This window comes from Paramisgurnus dabryanus, chromosome 14 (assembly GCF_030506205.2).
Source record: "Paramisgurnus dabryanus chromosome 14, PD_genome_1.1, whole genome shotgun sequence".
Taxonomy (NCBI): Eukaryota; Metazoa; Chordata; class Actinopteri; order Cypriniformes; family Cobitidae; genus Paramisgurnus; species Paramisgurnus dabryanus.
The window spans coordinates 28,030,829-28,056,736 of record NC_133350.1 but is presented as its reverse complement, the minus strand read 5'-3'; the positions used below and the strand labels follow the sequence as shown (position 1 = coordinate 28,056,736).

The following is a 25,908-nucleotide window of genomic DNA, read 5'->3' as shown; positions in this document are numbered from 1 at the left end:
TTGAGTGAAGCATGAACTGTAAGAATTGGGTTTATTCTTGTAAATAAAAAAAGGGCAGTTCTTTTAAAATAACTATTTACATCAACAAAAACAAACTTGTTACAAACTAAAAATTAAAATTTTATTTGAAATGCTGTTTTTCTTAAGAATTATTCTCACGTCTGTTAATATAGTATAACATTATAGATTTTTGGCCAAAAGATTGGCTGTTATGTGGTGTGGGGCCAGGGTGGGCCAAGCCTCTGAATGGGTGGGCCAGGCCTACTCTGCCCCTCACCCGTGGAGCCGGGCCTGATGTGTAAATTAATGTGTATAAACAAAACACGCATGAGACAACAGGATATATTTTTGGCACCTCCTCTCTTGTTACTCAGCCCCTCCCTTATTCTTTCTTCAGCTGTAAACTTCACTCTCATCCCCCCCTACGGGACGACTTGGTATAACCCAAATGTCCAGTCCTGAGGTCTGAGTGTTTATAGCTCAGAGATACTCGATCACTGGCATGAGAGTCAGTCTACAGCTTCTGTCACAGGGATGAGATGATCTGTGTGAGAGTCCGGTCTAAAGTCCTGCTGCTTCCCATCAGTTCATCATGAGTGCCAGGGGAACAAACATCCCTAACAAACGCCTGACGTGTGAGTATTTCAGCTCTCTTCTTTTTTTAATAACATTAAATCTGATTTATTTTTCCCTCTGCCGGATGTGAGATTAACAGTCACCTGCCAGTCATGTATATGTGTATATAGAAGACGCGCTAGTTGGCATACTGTTTAATCCAATTTGATCAATGTGTAATCAATAATCAATCATTTCATTTACTATTTCTAAATAAATATTTTAAATAAGTTTATCAATATTTTCAGGGTTTATTATTTTTTACAGTCAGTTAAAGTGCACACATACAATAAAGCGGTCATTGGTCAGGACAAAAAGGATACAGTTCTTCACATTGAACTTTTGTGGCAACATACCTAAATCAAGTTATAAGCGTAGTCAGACTTAAAAGGTAGTTTAATGTAGGTGAGTGTATTTAAAGAAAACAAGATAACCACACAGCTTGGACTTCCTCAGTACTATTTAAAAATCCCTTCCTTATTTGGACATAATATGTCTGGCTGAAGAAGGAAAGAGTTTATCAAACTGTCTGAACCCCAGTTAGGTTTAGACTACTGTTAGACTTCTCTTTAAGTTTTGCTTAAAATATTTTTTTCTTAAAATATGGCAAATCTATTTTAAAATAAGCTATTTTTTTTATGGACTTTCTTTTATTTTTTTGAGCAAACACTTAAGGTCAGTTTCCCGGACAGGGTTTAGATCAATCCAGGACTAGGCCTTATTTGGACATCTAAGTAGAATTTGAACACATACCTTACAAAGTATGTGCATTTTGACTCAAACAATGGCACGGATGTATGTTAAGATGTGTCAGTGCAAGATGTTTTAAAATTGAGCCAGATCAAACCTGCATTTTAGTCTGGGACCAGGATAAGCCCTGTATGTGAAACCACCCCTTAAAGTGCTAAATAAGCAGACCATTGTAGCTTATGGGTGATGAACTTAACTCTAGATTTTAGTATGGGTATCCTGACTAAAGGATTGTTTTTCTGCCATTTTTTATCTGATAGACTGTGGGTACAATCCAAATTCCCACATTCACTGACCTAGCACACACACACACACACACACACACACACACACACACACATGCGCGCGCCTGTAAATTAGGTTGGCCTCAAGAGAATTTGTCACACTATTATGAGTAAAATGTGATGTCTGTCCAACAGATTTTCACTCCAGATGTTTAGGGTGGTGTCATTTAGGTCTTGTTGAATTACTTTTTCTCTAGGAATGGTAATTGTTCGGAAAACACTGTTAATTGTCTGGGCTTTAACAACTCATGATCATTCATATGTTACTGATGTAAAAGTCATGAGTCTGATGATATAAGTTCACCATATCTCTCTAAAGTGGAAAGGAATTTTTTGTGAAGGTTTTTTTTTTACCTTCATAGCTTAGGAGCTGGTCATTGATGTGTAACACGATCTCTTCCTCTGGTGCACATTATCTAGTTTGGCTGTACTTTCACAATGACTAAATATAATGGCATGAGTTCAGTGGAATGTACTAATGAAGGTTTACGGTTGCTTAAACGTTCGTAGGTTTTTGTGGATTCTCAGTGTTTCTATAGGATGAAGTGGGGGTCGCCTGATAAAAGAGGCTGAATTGACCGTCTCAAAGAGGGGAGCTTGATTACAATGACTTCTTTGAGTGCTGGGGAAATTTTGGCTTTTGCTGGGGTTTGCTTCATCTTCAGCATGCATAATCACACATACACAAGACTATGCACTGAATCTGAATATGTGCTTGTCTTGTAATTTAAGAAAAAGTGGTTAAAGGGGGATTCCAGACTCACAAAAAAATACCAATTTCTCCTGAATATGAAAATGGAAGTGATGGACAGTAGAACTTAGGTGCATTTAAAATAGGTCAGCGAGTGAATGAGGTTAAGCAAGCACTCCTTTTTTATGCTGCAACATGACTATAAAGAGTATCAGATATAAAGAAAACATGAGCTCAAAATATAACATGACTTCATGGTTGAAGTTCATCATTATAAAGTCATGGTGATGTCATAAAAGCTTATTTTGACCATGTTTTGAGATATGGCTATATGTTATTGAAGGAAAATACAATGTGTGATAACTTACTTAATAATGAGATAAACTTTTCAAGTAAAACTTACTTAAAAATGTGGATGCAAAAATATATTTTTAAGTAGCGTATTATTTTTTACAGTGCTTTCTTTTCCCTCTCTGCACAGACATAATATAATTTAGCTGTAAATAACACAATTATTATAATCATTCAGTTAATTTTTTTTCAATATATCTTGCAGCCTTATATTTAGAAGAAGGGGACATGGTCTGGAAAATTGTAACCAGATTTAAACTCTTTAAAAGCACCAGCTCAATGTATCAGAACATCAGAACCAAAAATCTCTTTATGGCAGTGGATAATAATTAACTTTGTTATTTTAAAGAAGTCTTAAAGTATAATGTTAACATACAATAAAGCTTTTAGCACACAGAGTGCATCTTCATGCTGATGAGTGACATTGTAAAAGCACAGCAAGTCTGAGAGCGATACAGAGGAGAAACATTGATGAACAGTGACAGCTGTGACTAAACTGACAAACTGTGACATCGCCATGACATCACATCTTTCATAACAGACCTGTGACATCATCACATTGTACTTGAGACCGTTACGAAACCCTGGTGACCCTAGGAGTTGACTGAAATAATAACAGACTGTTTTCATACCTCAGCTCAGTTATCTCATATGACACACAGGAATAAGAAATGCTGTGCTGTGGACTTCATCATTATTAATACACAGCCATATAGACCCTTTTACTGTTTGTACACAATGTAGTACGCGGTACGATGTGGCAGCGTATGCACGCATTTAGGCAAAAATCGGCAGTGAAGCAACACAGACAGAGAAAGTTATTTTAAAAAGATGACTTATTATTTTTTTCAACACAGCTACCAGATCCGTGTACTATAGTGGAGTGGATAGAAGACGTTAGCAGATGGCCAAAAATAAAGGTGCCAGATACATATACGTATATTAATATATTATATTAGTGCAACCAAACGCAACAACCAGACATTTTGATGCTGCAAAACCGTTTTAATAAACTTTCTGAGTTGCTAACACGTTAGAACCAATGGGGAATAAAACCACTTCCCAAATGCGCACGCAGGCTATTTGATCACGTGGGCTGTAAAAGGGTCTATACTTTATTATTCATTATTCAAAATAAGTGTTCGGAGTGTCATGTGCGTTGCTCGTGTTTTCAAAATATGTGTTTGTTGCATTATGGGAACCATGTGCATTACGTGTTTTGTAAAAATGAGTATGAGTATCTGGCAAACGCGAGCGTCCCTATTATCATAAACCCTTTAGATGTATCTGCAGCAGGCACTTATTTTGACAAGACACGTGATGCACACAGGATCACTCGACACGCAAAACACATATTCTGAAATTACATGACGGGCTACATACATGTTGTGACGAACTTCGCATCAAGCGCCCTCGAAAAAATAAGTCACCATCCGCCACTGGTATCTATACACTGCTTGAAATGCAGATTTAGTTAGAGATATTTATGTGTCTGTATCTGTTAAGCATCTATTATGTGTTCATGTGAGCTCTGAAGGGCAAGGGTTCAAATCCCAGGAAACATGCATTCTGTTGCAAGTATAGATTGAATGCACAGTAGAATAAAAATGACTGCCCAATGCATGTAAATGTATTATGAAGGCTACAGGCATGTGTACAGGGATTATAAGAAAGTGTCTAAATAGTTTGTGACTACTGCTGAACACCACATGCCACATCCGAGGTTTTCATTAAATTTGGTTAAAGGGTTTGATATCCACATTCCTTTTAAAACCTCTGGTTGTTTCTGCTCTGTTTTCCCACATGTGTTGTTTTATGTGGGTAAAATGAGTTCCTGCTAATCTCCAGATTTTGCCTTTCATTCTTGTTTTTTTATGGTATGGTTTCTCTGTTTGTAAATAAGGACTTGTCCTTTCCAGTCCCAAAGGTTTACAAATGAACTTTTAACTCATTCATCTGGAAAGTTCATTTCCCGTGTCCTGTTTTTATATGGTGGATGGCTTTAACGCTTCCGAATTCTTGCTTCTGAATGTCAGTGGTTAGATTTTAGGAAAGGTTTTGGGGTGAGATGACAGGAAGAGGTTGATGTGTGGTTAAAATTCTTGTTGTGATGCAAAAATCTGTCACTAAGCAAACTAAATACATTTTTGAAGAAGATCTAAAGGAGAAATCGAATTTTGTCATTATTTACTCATCCTCATCTTGATGTAAACCTGTAAGAGGTTCTTGTTTCTGTGGAACACAAAGAGAGACAATATGAAGAACTTCTCTTTTCCAAACAGATTTAGTTTATAGTAACCATGGCTATGGCTTCAAAACAGACACTTAAAAAAATTGCCATTATATTACATTGTCAAACTGAGCCTTGTTTGTAAAGCAATGGAACATCATAAACCCTTTCGCAATTGTGAATGTGCTGTCCGGAAAAACAAACTGCATCCACTGTTGTCTCAAGACAGGGAAAGCTAAATAAGGTTTTATTTTCCTTACATCCAAAAACACCTTCTTTGAACCATCTTGATAAAACAAAGTTGTCGCCTGCTGTGCAGTGATACCGGTGACTTCAACTCGACGTAGGAATGCTAACGCGGCTTCTCGCTCTCACTTGATTTGCAGGGCAGGCATGCTTTTCTGGAGGTAAAAGCCCATAAAAGGAATACGGGGTCAGTCAGTTGTAATGAATACCCCCGTTTGAAAAAAAACTTTCTGAAACTTGTAGAAAAAAGGAGGCGTGAGTTTGGCCCAGAAATAGTCTGTCACAAGCTCAACTGCTTTTTTGACACTTTGCTTATGTTTAGCATGATGACTACAACTCTTGTTCTCTTGTACAATAAGTCAGAATGCATAAAATATCATTACCCCCCCCCCCCCCAGGAAACATTGCAGTTATATTACTATAAATATGGGAAAGTGCAATATTTATAATAGCAGCTTACAGTTTAAGTTGCTGTTTTTGGCACAAGCATGAGAGGTGCATGTCATGTCCGGTGCCCGGCCAAATCATAAAACCCATAGTGCCTCAGTGCCAGATTCCCTGTGACACACTGAAAGCTGGGGGTTGGTGAGAGGTGCAGACAGAGCTTTGCCTTGTAGCGAATGACAAATCAATCCTTCCAGACAATCCTGCTTTCTTTTGCTTTGATCCAACAAGCCTCACTCAGCCTTCCCCGCTCCTCTACAGCATGAATGGACAACACAGAGTGACAAACAGCGAATGGATGGTAGAAAAAGATGCGACTGGGAGGAAACAAGATAAATAATGATCTCATTCTCATGTGGCTGTTTACTCTTCTAATGAATGATGGTATTGGATGGTTTGGTGAAGGCCTCATGGTGAGGTCATTGACTTTAAATTGATCATGAATGGATTATTACTTTACGGTAAATCTGACTCCATTATCCTCTACTTTGCTGTTCCGATAAGTTTCACTTCACTGTCAATTAAAGCCAAAGCTGTTAAGTAGTTTTAAAAGGTTGACAGTCTGTCTTAGTGTTTGCACTACTACATGATATAAGTACAGCTACTTTTACATTTACACTAAAGGGATAGTTCACCCAGAAATGAAACTTCTGTTATCATTGATTTACTGTTGTTACAAACCTGTATACATTTCTTTGTTGTGCTAAAAGCAAACAAAGATATTTTGAGCAATGTTTCTACCGTTTTTGAGCACCATTGACTTACATAGTTATTTTCTTTCCTACTATGAAAGTCTATGGTGCTGCTGTTTCCCAATTCACCCAAACAAATAAATTTATAACAACAGGGTGAGTAAATTATGACGGAATTTCCATTTTTGGGTGAGCTATCCCTTACATCACTTACCCTGTAAAAATATATTGCTGCACTTGAATTTTTTATTTTAAATAACTTAAGCTAATTCAACCTTATTTTTTGCTTCCTTCTTTGTGAAGAAAACGAAAACTATTTGCAGTCAGTTTTCCGAGCCGCCGCTTCTTGCGCATGCTCAAACCTCTAAGACATGCTCCCTCCCCTGCTTCTCTCTCCTATCTGAAGCAAATGTTTCCAAGGTCTTGGCTTCTAACCATCCGACTACCTGCCCGCTAGATCCCATACCCACCCATCTCCTTCAGGCCATCTCTCTGTCAGTTTTCCCTGCTCTCACTCACATTATCAATTCATCCCTTTCCACTGGCACCTTCCCCGTAGCATTTAAAGAGGCTCGGATAACCCCGCTGCTGAAGAAACCCACACTCAATCCTGCTATGCTAGAGAACTACAGACCTTTCTCTTCTTCCCTTCATTGCCAAGACTCTTGAAAGCGTTGTGTTTAACCAGCTCTCCTCTTTCTTAACACAAAATAACCTCCTGGATAGCAATCAGTCTGGTTTCAAAAGAGGTCACTCGACTGCGCTGCTCTCAGTCATTGAGGCCCTAAGGCAGGCAAGGGCAGCCTCCAAATCATCTGTGCTGATCTTACTGGATCTATCTGCCACTTTTGACATGGTCAATCACCGCATCCTCCTGTCGACCCTCATGTCTATGGGTGTCTCTGACACAGCGCTTCTATGATTCAAGTCGTACCTCTCAGATAGGTCATTTCGGGTATCCTGGAGAGGTGAAGTCTCCGAACCCCAACGTCTTGACACCGGGGTGCCTCAAGGCTCTGTGCTTGGACCGCTGCTCTTTTCGATATACATGACATCCCTGGGCTCTGTCATTCGAAAACATGGCTTTTTCTACTACTGCTATGCAGACGACACTCAACTCCACTTGTCGTTCCACCCTGATGATCCCACGGTTTCTGCCCGCATCTCGGCATGCCTGAGGGACATCTCACTCTGGATGAAGGATCACCATCTCCAGCTTAACCTTGCGAAGACAGAACTGCTTGTCATATCATCTGAACCAAAGATTCAGCACAACCTTTCCATTCAGCTAGGTTCCTCAACCATCACGCCTTCCAGGACGGCCAAAAACCTGGGAGTGGTCATTGATGATCGGCTTAGCTTCACGGAGCATGTTGCCAGCACCGCTCGCTCTTGTAGATTTATCCTCTACAATATTAGGAAAATTAGACCAAATCAAGTTGATTTAACTTAAAAATGAAAGTTCAGCAAGTATTCTTTACAGTGTGTATTCAAGGTACATTTATCAGTCCATGGATTCTCTTTGGATTAAACCAATGACTTTTGCACTGCTAATGCAATGCTCCACCAATCGAGCTATAGGGACACAATGACCCAAATGACAAACGTAACACTGTGCACTTAAACTATGCTCAAACCTCTAGTGTATGAATTTTAAAGAATAGTATCGTCCCACGCATATAATCATTTTTGACTAACTGAAGGTATTAGCCGGTTTCCCAGACAGGGAAAATTATGTTCATCATACTTTTGATGTCAGTGCTATCTTTTTTGCCCAACATGAGCTAAAGTATAATAGTCTAGGCAGGTGAAGTTTGCTCTTAGGGCCCACCTCTCTCCCGCGCTAAGTAAGCTAAATTTACAGCCTTACACACTTCATTTATTCGGTTGAATGAGTGCATCATCCAGTAAAGTGCACTTTCTTTTATCAATGTGAACACACTACTACAAAGTCAAACTGACACAGAATTGTGCATAAGTGTGCAATTCATGACGCATCTATAGTAATGTGAGTTGGTTGCCCTACATGATGCTAAGATGGTCTGGGTGGTTGCCAGGTCATTAGTTTGTCGTTGCTAGGGCATTTTTATTGGATGTTGGAGAGGTGCTTTCTAGTTGTTCTGTGTGAGGTTGGTAAAGTGTACAAGCAGGACTTTGAAGTTGCTATGATGTTCATAGTGGATGCCAGCATGTTGCACGTGGTTGCTAATATGTACTAGGGGTTTTTAGTTGTTTGCTATTTGGTTGTTAGAGTGTTCTGGGTTGTTTTAAGGTGGGTGCTTACGGAATCAATTGAAAAGAGACACAATTTATTTTTAGATATTTATGTTCTTAAATATTGCTCAAGTAAAAAAAGGTTGGAGAAACAGTTGCAGTGCTTTGGGTTAGTGGTCTGATGTTTTCTCAGCAAGCACCACCACTAATAAAATTAATGGGGTCATGTAATGAAATCTGACTTTTTCCATGTTTGAGTGTATCTATCAACCTAGAAAATGTGAAAAAGATAAACCCAGTAACTTTTTGTAAACCATTCTCTGCAAAATAGTTCATTATAATCTGACTCCCCTTGTGAGGTCAGAGGGGGATAATACCGCCCCTTAACCTGCACTATTCAACAACACCACTGCCATTTAGTGCAAAGATCAGCTTATTTGAATTTAAAAGGGCACATTTTTGTTCACACCTACAAATGGGCAATTTTAACATGTAATAATAAATGATCTATGTTGTATTTTGAGCTAAAACTTCACGTATGTACTCTGGGGACACCAAAGATTTATTTGGCATCTTTAAAAGGTCTTGTGAAATGTCTCCTTTAGGTGAATATGATATCAACAGGGTATAACTATATGTTAAGTCGCCCAGAGCTTTTTGAGTAAACATAGACAAACACTGAATCCACTGCACTGGCATTTCACTAAATGCAATTGTAGTCAGCAAGGTTTGTATAAAAAGGAGAATAGCTCAGTCATTTTTCTGACTTGCTCCTTTCTCAACCACATACCAATAATAAAAACCTGATAATTAACTCCATGTTATTTCAACAAACACAAAGTCATACACTGACTGAAAGGCATGACCGATTTCAAGGACCCATTCTCACACCACCTCAGTTATGTAACATTCATCCATTCATGGCACGTCTGTGGAGTTTTAAGTGCCTCTGTCTTTTCTCTCACGCTTCTCTATAAACATCAGTGTATGGGCGCCTGTCTGCTTTTAAATATATTAAGCATGGATGAGGTCATGGAAAAAGAGAGGTACTGTTTTTAACCGTGTTAAATGAGTTGACATTTGGATACTAGCATGTGAGTTTAAGGCTTAGTGTTAAGCGCATCTACTCTTCAGTAGTCTAGTCTAGTATGAATTTCTGAATGTACAGGTAAGTTCAGTCCCCTTGGTTACTTTCAATAGCAGGGGACTATTTTCGGGCAGTGCGTAATATCACTACGCCTGCTGCAGCCATGTTACGGCAGCAAGTCCTTGATTATTACGCCAGAATGAGAGTATAGTTCCTAGCCATATCTGCCTAGACAATCAAAACTTTTAATTTTCTATTGGTCTTAGTACACGATGTAACTACAGAAGAGTCAAGTTTTAAATAGGAAAAATATTGAAACTCTTTGGTTATTTTTTAGGGCGATGCTAATGGTCTAATCAGATTCAATGAATGCTAAGCTATGCTAAAAGTGATCGCGCCAGACCCGAAGATCAGCTGAGAGGATTTCAAAACTGTAAAAATCAAATGTTTAACTCTAGGGGAGCTGGAAAATGAGCATATTTTCAAAAAAGTGGAGTGTCCCTTTAAGATCAGGTTGTTAAAATGTTCATCCACATTTGCAGGAGACATTAATGTTTCTGTGCGTCAGCAGCATCTGAGTAATATAACTAATAGATAAAATAAATTGTTTAAAGTTCTGCTCATCTTAAACAGGTGGCAAACAAGAGCTTTTAAACATTGTTTATACTTTGCCTACCAAATATAAACACAATGTGATGACACAAAAATAGCAGACAACCACTTATCGAGTGCCAACTTAATTCTTTTAACCAATCGCTAAACGGCATGCACAGCGTTGTGGGATATCACAGACATCGAAGAATGCATCAGTGCATTGTATTTTACATGATGCTATGCACATGATTAAGACGTAATGCAGCTTGTAAAGGCAATACCATCCGTATTTTCAGACACAGATGAGTGTTTAAATGGCTTGTCTACAGCCCGTCTGGTCACAGCAGCTGTGGAGGTCAACACTTCCACTACACACCAGTGTAATCTTTACATTATTCCTAATTTAGACCTGGTTTAAAAGCTCAGTCTGTTCTTTCTAAATATGGTGGAGTTCTCAGTGTGGTCGGATGTGTTTTAATGGCTTGAGGACAGGAATGTTTTGTCTAATTCTTTGGAGTCTTTCTGTGTGCTTTAGGGCTGTTATTTCAGGTGATGGGTGCTTTTATGTCACTTTTCAAAGACAGGAAAGTTGCAGTTTCAGACTGAACCTGTCTTACGAGCAAACCTTTCAGAAAATGCATAACTGGTGGGTTGTATGTTATCAATAGATGCAGGTATGCTGGTGCCCCCGACAGCATTTTAGTAGCATGTCAGCTTGCATTTCTTAAAGGTCGCATAACACAAAGTGTTTCTGCTAATCTCATGTTAATCTTGAGTACCTATAGAGAAGTATTGCATTCTTCATATAAACAAAGACTTTAAGTTTTATCTAAAAGGCAGATCAGCTCTACCAATAGTTTCCGGAAAAACAGTGGCTTAACTAGAATTTTATATATGGGGTGGGCAAGGCTACTTTAGGGGGTCCATAGTCCATGAAAGAAAACAATGTATAACCCTGTATCAAAAAGGCATGAATGAATCCCATGATTGCTGATTACTTCACACTACCCTTACATTAGATAAATTTTTCTATAATGCACTGCATTACTAGCACAGATGTAAACATAATGTAAGTCTGTTAATGAAGCAGTAACTTTCAGTAAAGTTGTTTAGGAAATCTAAACTTCATGATAAACCTTAAACTTACTTCAAATAGCAACTTAACTCTAAGGATTTTTGGCAAATAATAATAATTCATTTAAAAATGAATATGGATCGATCTTAAAGTTACAGAATTTTGTCAGTCAGGAGCAGTGAGTGATTTTCTCTTTTTCTTATGTTATTAAATTAACTTTAATAATGACAGAGAATTTAGCAGCAACTGTTTGTTAGGCTTATAAGACAGAATGCAATAAAATGTTTTTATTCGGTTAAGACATAACCAGTTGTTCACTCATACTTAAGGCAACTTTTTAAAAAAGTGTATATGTGTAGACCCGTGTAGACAGTCCGTTTAAGCCTTTTGAAAAGTGTTTATGTGTTTTTTTTGTATAATCCATTTACGCCATCTGAAAATTGTTTATATGTATTTTTCCATGTATAATCCCTTTAAGCTTTTTGAAAAGTGTTTATGTGTATTTCCGTGTATAATCTATTTACACCATCCGAAAAGTGTTTATATGTATTTTTCCGTATATAATCCATTTAACCCTTTTAAAAAGTGTTTATATGTATTTTCTGTATAGTCCGTTTAAGCCTTTTGAAAATGTTTATGTGTATTTCCGTGTATAATCCGTTTACGCCATCTGAAAAGTGTTTATATGTATTTTTCCATGTATAGTCCGTTAAGGCCTTTTGAAAAGATTATATGTGTATTTTCGTGTATAGACTGTTTAAGCCTTTTGAAAAGTGTTTGTGTATTTCCGTGTATAATCCGTTTAAGCCTTTTGAAAGATTTTATATGTATTTTCGTGTATAGTCCGTTTACGCCTTTTGAAAAGTGTTTATGTGTATTATAATCCATTTAAGCCTTTTGAAAATTGTTTATGTGTATTTCCGTGTATAGTCCGTTTAAGCCATCTGAAAAGTGTTTATATGTATTTTTTCATGTATAATTCGTTGCATGCTTTGTCTCATCTTTACCGGCTGAGTTTTTCTAGTCAACCACATGCCACTGCTAATCCATCAGAATGTCTGGACCACCAAAGATGTTTGTGCTTGCCTTTCAACACAATAGGCCTATCAGGGCAATTTGTAACTGGTTTATGAGGTGGCTAGTTCATATGAATTTGTTCAATCTCATACACGTACATACGTACAATCTCATTTGTAAGCTTTTTCACCTGGTGACATTACTGTTAATTACATTACAAGTTTAGGACTGGGGCTTCATTATAGCTTTCTTTTTTCTAATAATCATACATTTTTGGATATAGTTTTGTAAATAGTTACATTTTCTGATAAGATTTGGTTATTTCTTCAATTGGGAACCCATAATTTGGTTGATTGTTATTAAGGTTAAGATCTTAGTTAATGGTAAGAAATAAAATGATGCAAGTCAAATGATATATTTCCCATATTAAATCTCTGGTTGGTTATGTTGTGTAGAAGGGATGAGTCATATTGTCTATTTGGATATAGTGGTACATGTGTTGTCACACATGATGATCTTCATATATAGACCATCAGTGACTAACCTCTCTTTAGCTTCCAGGACAAAGGTCATGTGAATGGCACATTTATTTGTACACCGTGCTATTTTGTACCATAGCAATACACATTTTTTAATAAAATTATTAGTAGAGTCATCTGTATGGGCCAAAACTGTCCCAAAATTCACAGCTAGTTTAAAAACGCACACAGACACATATTCACATGCCGTACTATATTTATCTACCTAAGAGCTTTATTACACGCTCACTGTCTGGATAAGTTCATTGAAGCTTTACAGCTTAAGTAAAGAAGGGTTAAACATAGTGGGACATCACACACATGACATTCGGTCACATGTTTATTTGGGTTTTAGCACAGTGTCTGGTACAGCATGTTCTCTTTTATATCAATTTCAGCTTCTCCTTCAGCCCCTCTTGTTTATTACAATATCAGCTGAAGTCAATGAGATTTTGCTGCTTTAAGCAACAATATTTCTTTCACAGATATTGGGTGAACTGTGAGCTGAATATGATTTGCATTAATAGTATCAGAGGAGTGGATGGCATACACTTTGTTGTTTCTGGTATCATGTGGCTTTTTAAAATGACATCATTCATGGTACAGATGAAAACCAAATGGTACGTTCAGCACTGGGATCACAAGTGGCAACTTTAGCCACCTGCTGGTGAAACTGAGTTTATTGTTTATGAGGAACGTTTGAAAAGGCAAGCTTATTATTATTTTCGTTCATCTATGATGTAAAAAATCTTTCTTACATTTTTAAGTTCATTTTAACTGCATTGACTAGTGATTAGGTGATTAAACTTAAAAATGTAAGTGCAGTGTAGATCACAAATTGTTTTAAATATTTTAAATCTTTGAATGTTTTTGCTATAATATATGGACCACAAAACCAGTCATAAGGGTCAATTTTTTATATTAAAAATTTCATCTGATTAAATAAGCTTTCCTTTGATGTTTGGTTTGTTATGATATGACAATATTTGGCAAAGCTACTGTACAACTATTTGAAAATCTAGAATCTGAAGGTGCAAAAAAATCCAAATATTGAAAAAATCGCTTTTAAAGTTAAAGTCCTTAGCAACACATATTAATAATAATTTTTATATATATATATATATATATATATATATATATATATATATATATATATATATTTACGGTAAAAAGTAAGTGTTTGTGCTTCCTTAAAATTGGACTTAATTCAACTTTTAAAAAAAAGAGTCAAAATAACCTTTAATTTAAACTTTACTACTTTGTAAGTTAAAACAACAAAAAAATGACAGTAGGAAATTAACAAAATATCTTCATTAAACATTATCTTTACTTAATATGTAAGTTTTTTTGCACTAAAAACAAATCAATAATTTTGACCCATACAATGTTGTTGGGTGTTGCTCCAAATATACATGTGCAATGTATGACTGGTTTTGTGGTCCAGGGTCACATATATAATAATAATAATCTATATAGTAATATAAACATAACAACTGAAATGCATATATAATTTTTTTTGAGCATTTGTTAAAGGTGTGTTAAAAAGTTTTGCCTACTAGTTTTTGTCTTAGTTTTTGTGGACAATAAAAAGTAAAAAAATCAATCACAGTTACCCTCGCATCAAAAAATAGCTCATACTTATTTTACATATGCTAATATGAATAGTAAAAATTTTATATCATTGATTTTAATATATTTTTTATTTCTATAAAAGGACAAAAATACAACATTAATATGGATTTAAAATTGATTTTTTTACGAACCTGCCAATCAAGCTTTTCATGGCTATGTTAAAAATGACAAGCAGGTGTGTTGAAGCAGGGTTGTAAGTGAAGTATGCAGGAGGGTTAATCTCCGGTAGATCTCCAAGGTTGGTAAACCCCTGCTGTAAGTCAAGCCAAGTCTTTGTATTTTAGTTTTCAGTGATAATAAACTGCACATGAGTTCAGTCTTATCACCTCTCAGTGGAGGTTTCTGACAGTAACCACCTGTCGATATCTCAGAACAGTCTAGAAACTACATGGGACCACCTTAAAGGGATAGTTCAGCAAAAAAAATGAAAATTACCCCATGACTTACTCACCCTCAAGCCAAAGTTTTAATCTGGATATTTTTCTTACAAAATCGCATCAGTTACACTCAGAAAGCCTTTATTAACCCCCTAGAGCCAGGTGGATTACTTCTGTGAGGTATGGATGCACTTTTTAGGGCTTAAAAGTTTTTGTTCATCTGAAAGATGATGGACATGCATCTCGGATGGCTTGAGGGTAATGCATTTTTTACTGAACTACCGCATTAAAAACTGTGTTGCAGCAGGCCAAATGACACCATCGTGCTGTGCTCTTTAGCATCACAACTGCTCGTTCTGTACAACCAAACATCATTCATGATTTCTTCAGACAATGTAAACATGTAAATGTTGCTAACATGCTGATATGAACTCTGTTGTTATTCACAGCAGACACAGATCACACACAGAGAGTCTTGGACGCAGAGCCGAGTCAGCAGATAAGATTGAGAGAGAGACAGCGTTTTTTTGAAGAGGTCTTTCAACATGATGTTGATGTCTACTTCTCACCTGCACACCTGCAGATCGACTATATGAGACGTAAGTGACGACACACATGAGAGGGGTCATTTGACCTCGTGCGCTTTTGGTTATCACAGAAAAATGATCAAAATGTTTGTACATTGAAGTCAAAGGACAAAGGTCAAACATTAAAATGTGTATGTTTGAAAGCAGCAATAAGTAATGACAAATATTTGGATATCAATTTATATAACAAAAACCACATATTTTGTATTTTAATCATCACTAGGGAAATAAAAGTATGAAGGTGAATAAACAATCATAAATGCACAATATTCAGTCATATGTTATGTCCCATCCTTCCTTTGCAGCACCTTTAGGAAGCATCTCCTCTATGGAGGTGAATGTAGACATGCTGGAGCAGATGGACCTATTGGACATCTCTGATCAGGAGACTTTGGACGTTTTCTTCAGCGCTAGCGAGGAGGAGCCATCGCTTACATCTCCACTTCCAGGTACATACTGAAATTACACTGACGGTCACTGCCACAAAGGCTGAACCCCGAAATCTCTAAAATGCTGCTTTTGGAGGCAGTGTTCCTAGGCAGAAAGGCATCAAGTCATGTCTGAATCCAATGTTTGGTTTACTTCCTGACTCCTGAGATACCTTCATCGTCTTGTCCCACAATTCTATGCGTGTGTGGGCGGAGATTGGGATTGGTCGAGCCTGCATGGTCGAGTAAAAAAAAGGCATCCAAGCAAGCGTACATTTATAAGGAGTATTATGGGATGTATTAAAGTCTAAGGGCCCTATTTTAACGATCTAAGCGCATTGTCTAAAGCCAAAAATGTTTCTCATCTGTCCATATCCACAGGTACAGAGTCATCATATACAATAAATCTGTGAGGTAGCATTAAAAAAACATTTAAAAACAGATGCATTTGTTTAAAGCAAAGCGCATTTATTTACTTACCAGGCTGCAGGTGAAGCAGCTCTTTGTGCCTTCTAACGTCTCATAATTAGTCCTCATTTATGTCCAAGAGACTCAATAATAATCTTTTACATTCAATCCTTTAATCTTTCATATTTAAAAGCGTTTTTGTGCTGCTGCGCATTCATGTATGTGATAAGCAAACCCGCGTTGTCGTCCCGTTTATAGGCGCATATTACTAATGCACTCTTTAAATAACAAAAAACACATTGCGCCATTGACTTTAGACTTTAGAGCAGGTTTTTGTTGGTCAATGCCGTTGTCTATTTTAGTTGCCTCAAAATAGCAACGCGCCAACAGTGCACCTGAACACACCTCGTTTTCAGACCAGAACGCCCATGGGCTCAAAAATGGGTGCAAATGCATTTGCTATTTAAACAACGTGGAGCTAAATGTGAAAATGATATTTGCGCCAGGTTGAAACTAGCAAAAGACACATTGTGCCGGGTGTATGATAGAGCCCTAGGGTTTTCTGTAGTCACTATGATTTGAACTGAAAATTCCTCTCTCCAAAAACCGGCCCTGTAAAAACTCCATATGTGTGACAGACAGAGAGCAGGAGATAATGATATGGCTGGATAGCTATAGCAGTTAGCCTGTGTTATTGGATGTTGTAACTACAAAGCATCTTACTTTATTGACAGCCATTCAAAAATTGCTGTGTATTCAGACAAAGTTGTATTTTTGCAATGTAAAGCAATCAGTTACCTGGTATTTACAGTTTAGCCGATCGGCTCTTAATATGTTTTAGATTACAGACCTCCTTGGCAAAGTGATGACACAGAAGCAGGTGTGATGTGTTTGGACAGCTGTTTTCATGATAGCTGACACTTAGCAATGTAAATGATTTTCTAGTAAAGCCCTTTTATTTCTACACAGAATTTATGAAGATGTTTAGCATATAGGATAAACTCATTCAAACTTGAGCATAAAGACTTGGACACTTAAGGGCGATTTATAGTCGTGCGTAGGTCCTACGGCGTAGCAGCGACGGCGTAGGTTCCGCGTCGGTTTTCATTTATACTTGTGCGTCGCCGTCCGCGTCGACGTGCAAAGACACGCGAAACCGCTGGTTGGCAGTAATCACGCGTGTAACCACAGTAGCAGCAGAAGTCGTCACAGAAGAAGAAGCTAAGCAAGTTAACCCACAAACGAAGAAGAAATAGCAACTTGTTGTGTATAATTTGAGAAGACCAGCAATGATGGAAGTAAATAAACAGCGACTTATGTTTCAGTTTGGGTTAAATCACTCCTCAACTTGGCTCATCTTTGTTTTCACCGTCTCAAACGGAAATACCTATGACGCAGTTTTTTTACCTAACGGGAGGGGTTTTGGTGGACCAATCACAGCGCTTGCGGTCCGCGTAGAGCCGACGCGCTGTTAGAAATTTTGTGAGGTGCGCGTCAGGCTACGCAGAGCTACGCACAGGCTACGGATAGCCTACGCCGTAGCTACGCCGTAGGACCTACGCACGACTATAAATCGCCCTTTACGTTCAGCGTAGGTCCTATGATTAAGAAGTCCAGCAGTGATGGAGGTAAATAGACAGTGACTTTTGTTACAGTTTGAGTTAAATCACTCCTTAGCTTAGGCCAGCAGATTTTTTTTACCTGACGAGAGGGGTTTTAGCGGACCAGTCAAAGCGCTTGCCATCCACATAAAACTGATGTGTTGTTAAAATTTTGACGAGGTGTGCAGATACGCACAGCATACGCCATAGAACCCACACGTCATTATTAGGAAATTAGGCATTATTAGGACTTTGGACAATGGTTGTCCATTTAAATGCTGTTGTGTCAACCATTTTAGTAATTTCCACTAATTTCAAACACACATTCGCCAACATCCTGCCCTCCATAAACATGTCAGCTTACTTGAACGAACAAAGTGATTTAAAGGCAGGGACTTTTTTCTGTTTTTTACAGAGTCTAAGGATATTACAGAGAGTTTCAGATACATAACAGAACTGATAACTCCAAGAAGAGCTGTCAAAAGATTAATTCACGATTAATCGCATACAAAATAAAAGTTTGTGTTTGCATAATATGTTTGTGTGTGTATTGTGTCTAATTATTATGTCTATATAAATACACACATACATGTATAAATTTAAGAAATTATATATATATATTTTATATATATATATATATATATATATATATATATATATATATATATATATATATATATTTATATATATATATATATAAAATATATCAAAATATAAATAAATAAATATAAATAAATAAATATAAATATAAATAAATAAATAAATATATATATATGTATGTATATATGCATTTAATCGCGATTAATCTTTTGACAGCCCTTTCTCCAAACATAACTGCTTACAACCTCTTTAAAAATCCATTTTTTTTCTACAGCTCTCTGCCACGCTGCTGTTGAAGAACATGAACTGCTGAAAAACCTTGTGTCTTCGAGAAGTCACGACTCCTGTGAGGTCAAAGAACGCATGTTGTCCACTTCCTCCAACTCCACCTGTGACAGCCAAGCGTCCAATGAGGACGGATCAAACACTCCCGTCGTCCAGTCAGACGATGAGGACGAGCAGGAAGACCACTTGTTAGAAACGGGAACGCCCACAGGCAGGGATGCCCCTATAGACGAGTCTGCCCATTCATCATAAACTGCCTTCTCATTTATTACTGACCCCCTTGAGAAATATTTGCATGTTTGTCCAGGTTGAGACTGTTTCAGAAGTGGATTGACCGGTTTAGTCATAAATCAAATCTACCAAAGACCTGCTTGAACTCTCAAATAAAACTTCTCATTCAAGGTCCTCTTTCTCCCACACTAGGAGTGTCCTTTACACTTTGACATCTAACCATTCATCTTATCAGGGTCATTCTTGTTTTTCACTACCTTTTGAGACAAGGAAATTCTGCAACAAAAAATATGCCTGTGTTGCAATTAAAGGACCTGCTTCTTTGAAATTACAGTATATACTAGTAAGAAATTTTTTTTATTGTGATTTTAATGATTTACATATTAGCAAGATATCTAAACATATTTGTTTGGCCATTGCTCAGTGAAGATTTGACATTTAGGGTTTTTACTGAATTTAGTCATTTTAAGGTTAATTCTGGTGTATTTTTTTCCGTGAAATTTGTGTAATATATAGGTTTCTGTTAATTTATCAGACAGGGTGAAATGTGAGCAAAACTAAAATCACAAAACATATTCATAGTTTTCCTACTAAAATGATGTCACTTTCTGAATGATGATGATGATGATGATGATGTTGGTGGTGAACTCATTTTTTAATTCAAGGTCCCTGTGAACAGGAAGACTTTATTGCCAAGTGAAACCGAATGTCACACAAGGAAAATAGCGGGCGTGGCTAATGTGTATTGATTGGATATAGAAAAGTAAGTGTTTCATTCAGAAATGGAAATTGCAGTAGTTGAAGGGGGCGGGGTTTATGGATGACCCGCCCAATCCATCTAGCTGACATTATCAGAGAAGGATCGCCACAAGAGGACGAAAGTAAATTTTTTTAGATTTCAAAGTTTATGAGGGCACATGCATTTAAAAAAAAAATGACCCACACGGATAAATTGTATATAAAAAACACTACACTATTCAAATAAAATTAAGAGTTGTCTTTTTCATTGGGACTTTAAAATAAAGGTGCTTAAAAAGTTCTTCACAGTGAAGCCATAGGAGAACCATTCGTTATCTTTTTTATAATCTAAAGACTATTATTTCACTACAAAGAAAGTTTTTTTGAAACAGAAAGGTTGTTAAAGGTCCATTCAGCCAAAAGGTTTTTTTCTACGGCACCTTTATTTTTAAGAGCACACTTGTGTTATTTATCAGTTAATGTTTAATTAGGCCTGGATTATTTAAATTTTATAAGATAAAGTGCATAACACCCAATGAAGTACTGTAATGGTAACACTTTACAATAAGGTTGAATTAGTTCAAATAAGTTGGCTAATAAGCTGTTAATATTAAACAATGCTCATACAGCATTTATCAGATTTAAGTAGTAGATGTAAAGTTAAAAATTTACTAAACATTCAAAATGATGCATTGCGTGTGTTAGCAATAGTTTATGCACAATAAAATAACAAACAATAGGCAATGATATCTGTACCCACTAACACTGACAAAGATTAATGATCTTAAAATATATTGCTGACTGTTATGGCATTTATTCAATGATGTTATTGAGACTCTATTGTAAAGTGTTATTACAGTAATGATTATGATAATAATACTGTGTAACAGGAATGACATATCAACTTCATCACATCCATCGTCTTTTGTTGTGGGGATTAGATCACAGAGCCATAAATAGTTACACATCACTGATATTTTGTAATGCTCTCACACAAACTGATGTTGATTTGTAAAGAGACTTTAAAATGTAAAAAGAGAGAGTTTAAAATGCTGTAAGTTTTGCAAATGTATGTTATGAATGTTTACATTTTAGTATTGTTTTTTTTTCGTGTGTGTGTGAGTGTGTGTGTGTGCGTGTGCGTGTGTGTGTGTGTGCGGCCGGGTAATTATCACGTTGGGGGGACCAATTGTCCCCACAAAGATAGGAATACCAGTATTTTTGTGACCTTGTGGGGACATTTTGATGTCCCCATGAGGAAACAAGCTAATAAATCAAACAGAATGATGTTTCTTGAAAATCTAAGGTATCAGACAGTTTCCTGTGATGGTTGGGGTTAGGGAATGGGGCAGGTAAGGGGAATAGAATATACAGTTTGTACAGAATAAAATGCATTACGTCTATGGAATGTCCCCAAAAAACATGGAAACCAGAACGTGTGTGTGTGTGTGTGCGTGCGTGCGTGCGTGCGTGCGTGCGTGCGTGCGTGTGTGCGTGTGTGTGTGTGTGTGTGTGAGTGTGCGTGTGTATGTGTGTGTGTTGGCTGTACACACAATGCTTTGCTAGCAAAATAAAACCAAATTCCAGCTATAGGAGGTTGACGATGAATTGTTCATACATAAATTGCGACAAGAAGTCTAAAGATTTGTCTTCAGAAATTGGTTTCGTCTTACCAGATTTCTAAAATGCCTCCTCACTGATGAATGTTTAACTTTACTATCAGTAAAGCCTAGGAAATTTTTCACATTTGAATGGCACAAAAGACAGAAATAGTTTAGCAATTCTAGTGTAATGGATGTGACATTTTTTCAGAAAATGTATTTATTACCAATATATTGAACCATCTGTTTATATTTTCCTACATTTCTGATGAGGGAAATAAACATTTGGATGTGACAAAAAATGAAATTTTGGGAGAACATACTTTGTACAAATTCTGTAAATTAAAATGAACAAACTAGAATTAATAATACACATCAAATGAAGCAGGGACTGCTCTTCAAATAATAAATAATATATATTTTAATTTTCATTAGACATCTATGAAGAAGAAACAATGTTATGGATGTGACATTTCTCTTTTATGGATGTGACGATTCTGAAATTTGCGCTTATTTTGAAACATGGGGCGGTTCTAGGATTTCATTCTTATGGGGGTTTAGTTGTGAAAAGAGCATTGTGATGTCTTTCTATCTTATTTATTATTATATTAATTAGTATTAATACATTAATTTACATATATTACAATTATTTATAATTGTGTATTTTGAATTATATATATGAATAGTCAAAGTATCTTTTAGGAATACAATTGATATGAAAACAGACTGTACTTCTTGTTATACTTTATATAAATCACATTTTTACTTTACAGAAAGGGTGCAGCTGAAGCCCCCTATAAAGGGTCTAAGATCACCACTGCTTGGAAAATCATTTGAAAAAAGTTTAATAACTTAAACAGATACCTCGCATATATTAAGCCATCAAATATTGACATCTGAGATATTAGTATACGGTTGAAAACTTTTGGTAAAAACTTGTGTGGAACTGCTCCAAATTCAGCTTAAGGCTGATCTTACTTTAATCGCTTTAAACACTACCAGTCGTGTTAAGACTTATCTACTCATTAATGTTTATAAAGTATAGGTTTAAAAGCCTTCCTTAAGACTTTTTATTTGGTACCAAATGTATATTAATCAAACTATTAAAGATTGGAGCAACAGCATTTAGGTGAAAATAAATCATGAAAGTGGTTTGTTATTTAGAAAAATGTAAAGACACAGACAAGTATGGGCAAGCGGGGTAAAAACCTGACAAGGGAACTTTTTGACACGTGAAGATACTGAAGCCAAAGTTTGTCACCTTATGCCAAAACTTATACAAGCAAGATATTTAAATAAGATTTAAGTCATTTATTAACTACTTTGGCAGATGGTGTACCAGCCTAACCCCTTAACTAGCTACCAACTACTTGGCATATTTCACAATATTCATTTTATTTAAAGAAGTTGATAGCCCATGTTGCATACACATTAAAGCAAATCCATTTTATCCTCATTTATTGCAATGCATAATTTTTAAGCATTCATTTATCAGCCGTCGGTTCAAATTTTTTATATAGAAACAAATTCAGTCGATTGTGTTTAACTTTTCAATTGTCAGTTAGATTTTTTCTGTAATTGCAAAATACACTTAGAACTTGGGATGAATGCTCTGCATACCCTTAAAAATAAAGGTGCTTTATGATGTCATAGAAGAACTATTTTTGGCTAAATGGTTCCATAAAGAACCTTTAACATCTGTTTCACAAAAGCATCTTTGTATAAAAAAAGGTTCTTCAGATTAAAGATAGAAAAATGGTGAATCTTTAAGAAACCAAAAATGGTTCTTCTAAGGCATCACTGTGAAGGACCTTTAAAGCCCCTTAATTTTTAAAAGTGGAATAAAATATTGAATATTTATCTGACTCTATAAACCAGCATTGTATCAATTGCACTTTTCTTTGTATTGCCTCCCTAGACTCATTCTGCCGTTTGCTTTGGATAAAAGCATCTGTTTATGAATGTTAATGTACACTAGGGAAAAATGCTTGTTGGAATCTCATGAACTCGGAAAACTAGCGAGCATTCCACAGATTTCTGCATCAGATTTGATCAGGGTCAGGTGAATAAATTCAAGTGTACAGGTGAAGAGTCCATGAACTATGTGTGTTCGTGTGAACTGCTCCTTACTTTCATGACCAAAACCCTCCAGAGGAATGCAGTGGGACTTCATTTAGACACATCGATGAGAGACATTATTCAGACAATAGAAAAGAAGGCTTAAAAGTATAAGAATTGTATTTTGGGATACTGTATATAAGATACATTTGCTGTTTGCCTACACTGTATATCTTAAAATTGTTCAAATAATTACACACAGACAAAGAGCGTTAAAGAGTGAAATTTCCAATTGTTAATTTAATTATTTTAGAAATATAGGTTAAAGACACTTATTCTCATTTATTTGATAGTCTTGTTTGTGTATTGTGGCAATTCATGTTCATGAACCACAGCAACAGGATCCAAACTAACAAAATCAACAAAAAGGATAAGGTCATACCAGTTCCATAAATAGTAAATATTAGTACTTCTTTGATGATTTTAATGTATTTACATGCATACGTTTCATTTCAAAAGCATATCTGCTTGGATGTGTTTTTTTAACAGAGGCGGGGTGTTTAAACATAGCTATGACTTGTTAAAAGAGGCCCTCTGTGAAAATCATTGATATAGATTCTACTTGACATTCGGCAGTGTGCCATATCATTCTAGGTTCAAACGGTGGTGTAATATTGAAACAAGATTTTCAGCTTGTTTGACAAATGAAACCCCCAACAGTCATTATCAATCATTATTTATGAAATTCTGCTTGGTGTTATCACACACAACACACATGCACTTTTAAAAATGAAATAATAAAGGAGAACAATGGAACTGTATTTTAAAAAAAAATTAAAGGGCATTTTACTTAAATTGGACAAATTGAAAAAAATCGGAAACAATATATACAAAATATTTAAAGAATTTTTACTACTTTATCATCTGCCTGATTTGTACTGCACTGTAAAAAGTGAAAGTTGGATTAACTTAAAAATTACTACACCTTAAAAGAAATTAAAGCTAGTTGAAAAAAATAACTTTCTCAACTAAAATGTTTTCACTTTAAGTAAAAAATTTAAGTTAAAAACCCTTACATACTTTTTAAAAGTTTTTTTACCTTAAAAGTTTTACTTAAGGTAAGAACATTTGAATATACATTTTTTTTCCCAAATTTCACTTTTTACAGTGTGCGAAATGTATACGTATAACATGAATTTGTACATACTTTACGAGTTAGCTAATATGTATTAATTTGCACAAAGTGAATAGAACAAAAACCTACGATAATTATTTATTATATTATATTAAGTGATTTTAAGTGAAGTCATTTTTTAGGAAGATCCAAGTTTCACTTTTTACAGTGTTTCCGCCTGATCTCATGTGAATTTGTATGTATTGTACGACCTAATAGTTCGTTCATGCATGCACCATAATACGATAAGAAAGAGACGTATAAGCGATTAGTGCCCTCTAGCGGCCAAAGCTTATACGACCTGTGGTTACGTTTTAAGTTTTTTTTGCTTTATACGCAGCCTGATCTCACGTGAATTTGTACGTATTTTACGAGCTAGGGACAGGTAAAGATATGAATTCGCACAAAGTGAATTGTACAAAAACGTACAATAATTATTTATCATTGTGTTTTAGGGCTGTGACGATTAAAATGAATTTGAATGAATTACGGTGAAATGCCGGCACATCCAAAAGCCAAGGGGCGCTCTCGTGCAGAAACTCCATTTGTGCCACAGAAGAAGTATCATAACCCTATTTCCAGGAAATGTCTACATGAATATTTATATCGCTGTTTTTCAGATTGTTTCAGGTATTTTCATGATAATAAAGAATATTTTTGAATTATTATTATTGTGTTTGACGAGTGTTGCTTTTTTTAAAATTCACATTATAAACGACTCAAACTCAGACTGATAAGGACTTCCTACTGATCACAGAGCCGCATGAAACACAGAATCGGATCCTTGCGATTCAGAATCGATTTCAGGCAGGTCTTTTTAATGGGGAACGTCACAGCCCTAGTTTTTAAGAGAAGTCGTTTTTTTAAGTAGATCCAAATTTCACTTTTTACAGTGTGCTTAATTTCTGCCTGATCTCACGTGAATTTGTACGTATTTTACGAGTTGGCTAATAGGTATGAATTTGCACAACGTGAATCGTACAAAAACATAAATTTTTTTATAAGAAACAAAAACAATCCCACCCTTAACAACAGGGTCACAAAGGCGAAAGCAAATTCTAAAAAACTTACAAAACGAATGTGGTCATCCGAATTAGTTACCTTGTAAAAAATGTTTTATTACATCATTTTAAAGCTGTCTTGTGCCTGTTTGAAAAACACTACTGCATAAAGTCCTGACTGGTGAAATCAAGTAGTGGTGAAAAGCTCAAGGTCAGACACTAGCTGGTAAAACAGATGTTGAGTGATCTCTAAACATGTGAGTTTCTGACACATGGCTACACTAGAGTGATCGATTCTTCGTTCACTGTACATCGAGTGGTGAGTAAATCACAAAACATTTAAGCTTTGCTTTCGGTCCTATAGAAGCGTGTAAGCAAC

General features: G+C 36.1%; 1 protein-coding gene across 1 annotated transcript; it reads left to right on the top strand.

Moving 5' to 3' along the window:
- Positions 1-469: 469 nt before the first annotated feature.
- LOC135719251 (dysbindin) lies at positions 470-19,293 on the top strand. Its single transcript, XM_065241878.2, has 4 exons — positions 470-635; positions 15,267-15,416; positions 15,710-15,853; positions 18,716-19,293. The coding sequence occupies exons 1-4, from the start codon at positions 593-595 to the stop codon at positions 18,976-18,978; spliced, it is 600 nt and encodes a 199-aa protein (XP_065097950.1). The 5' UTR covers positions 470-592; the 3' UTR covers positions 18,979-19,293.
- Positions 19,294-25,908: the final 6,615 nt, after the last annotated feature.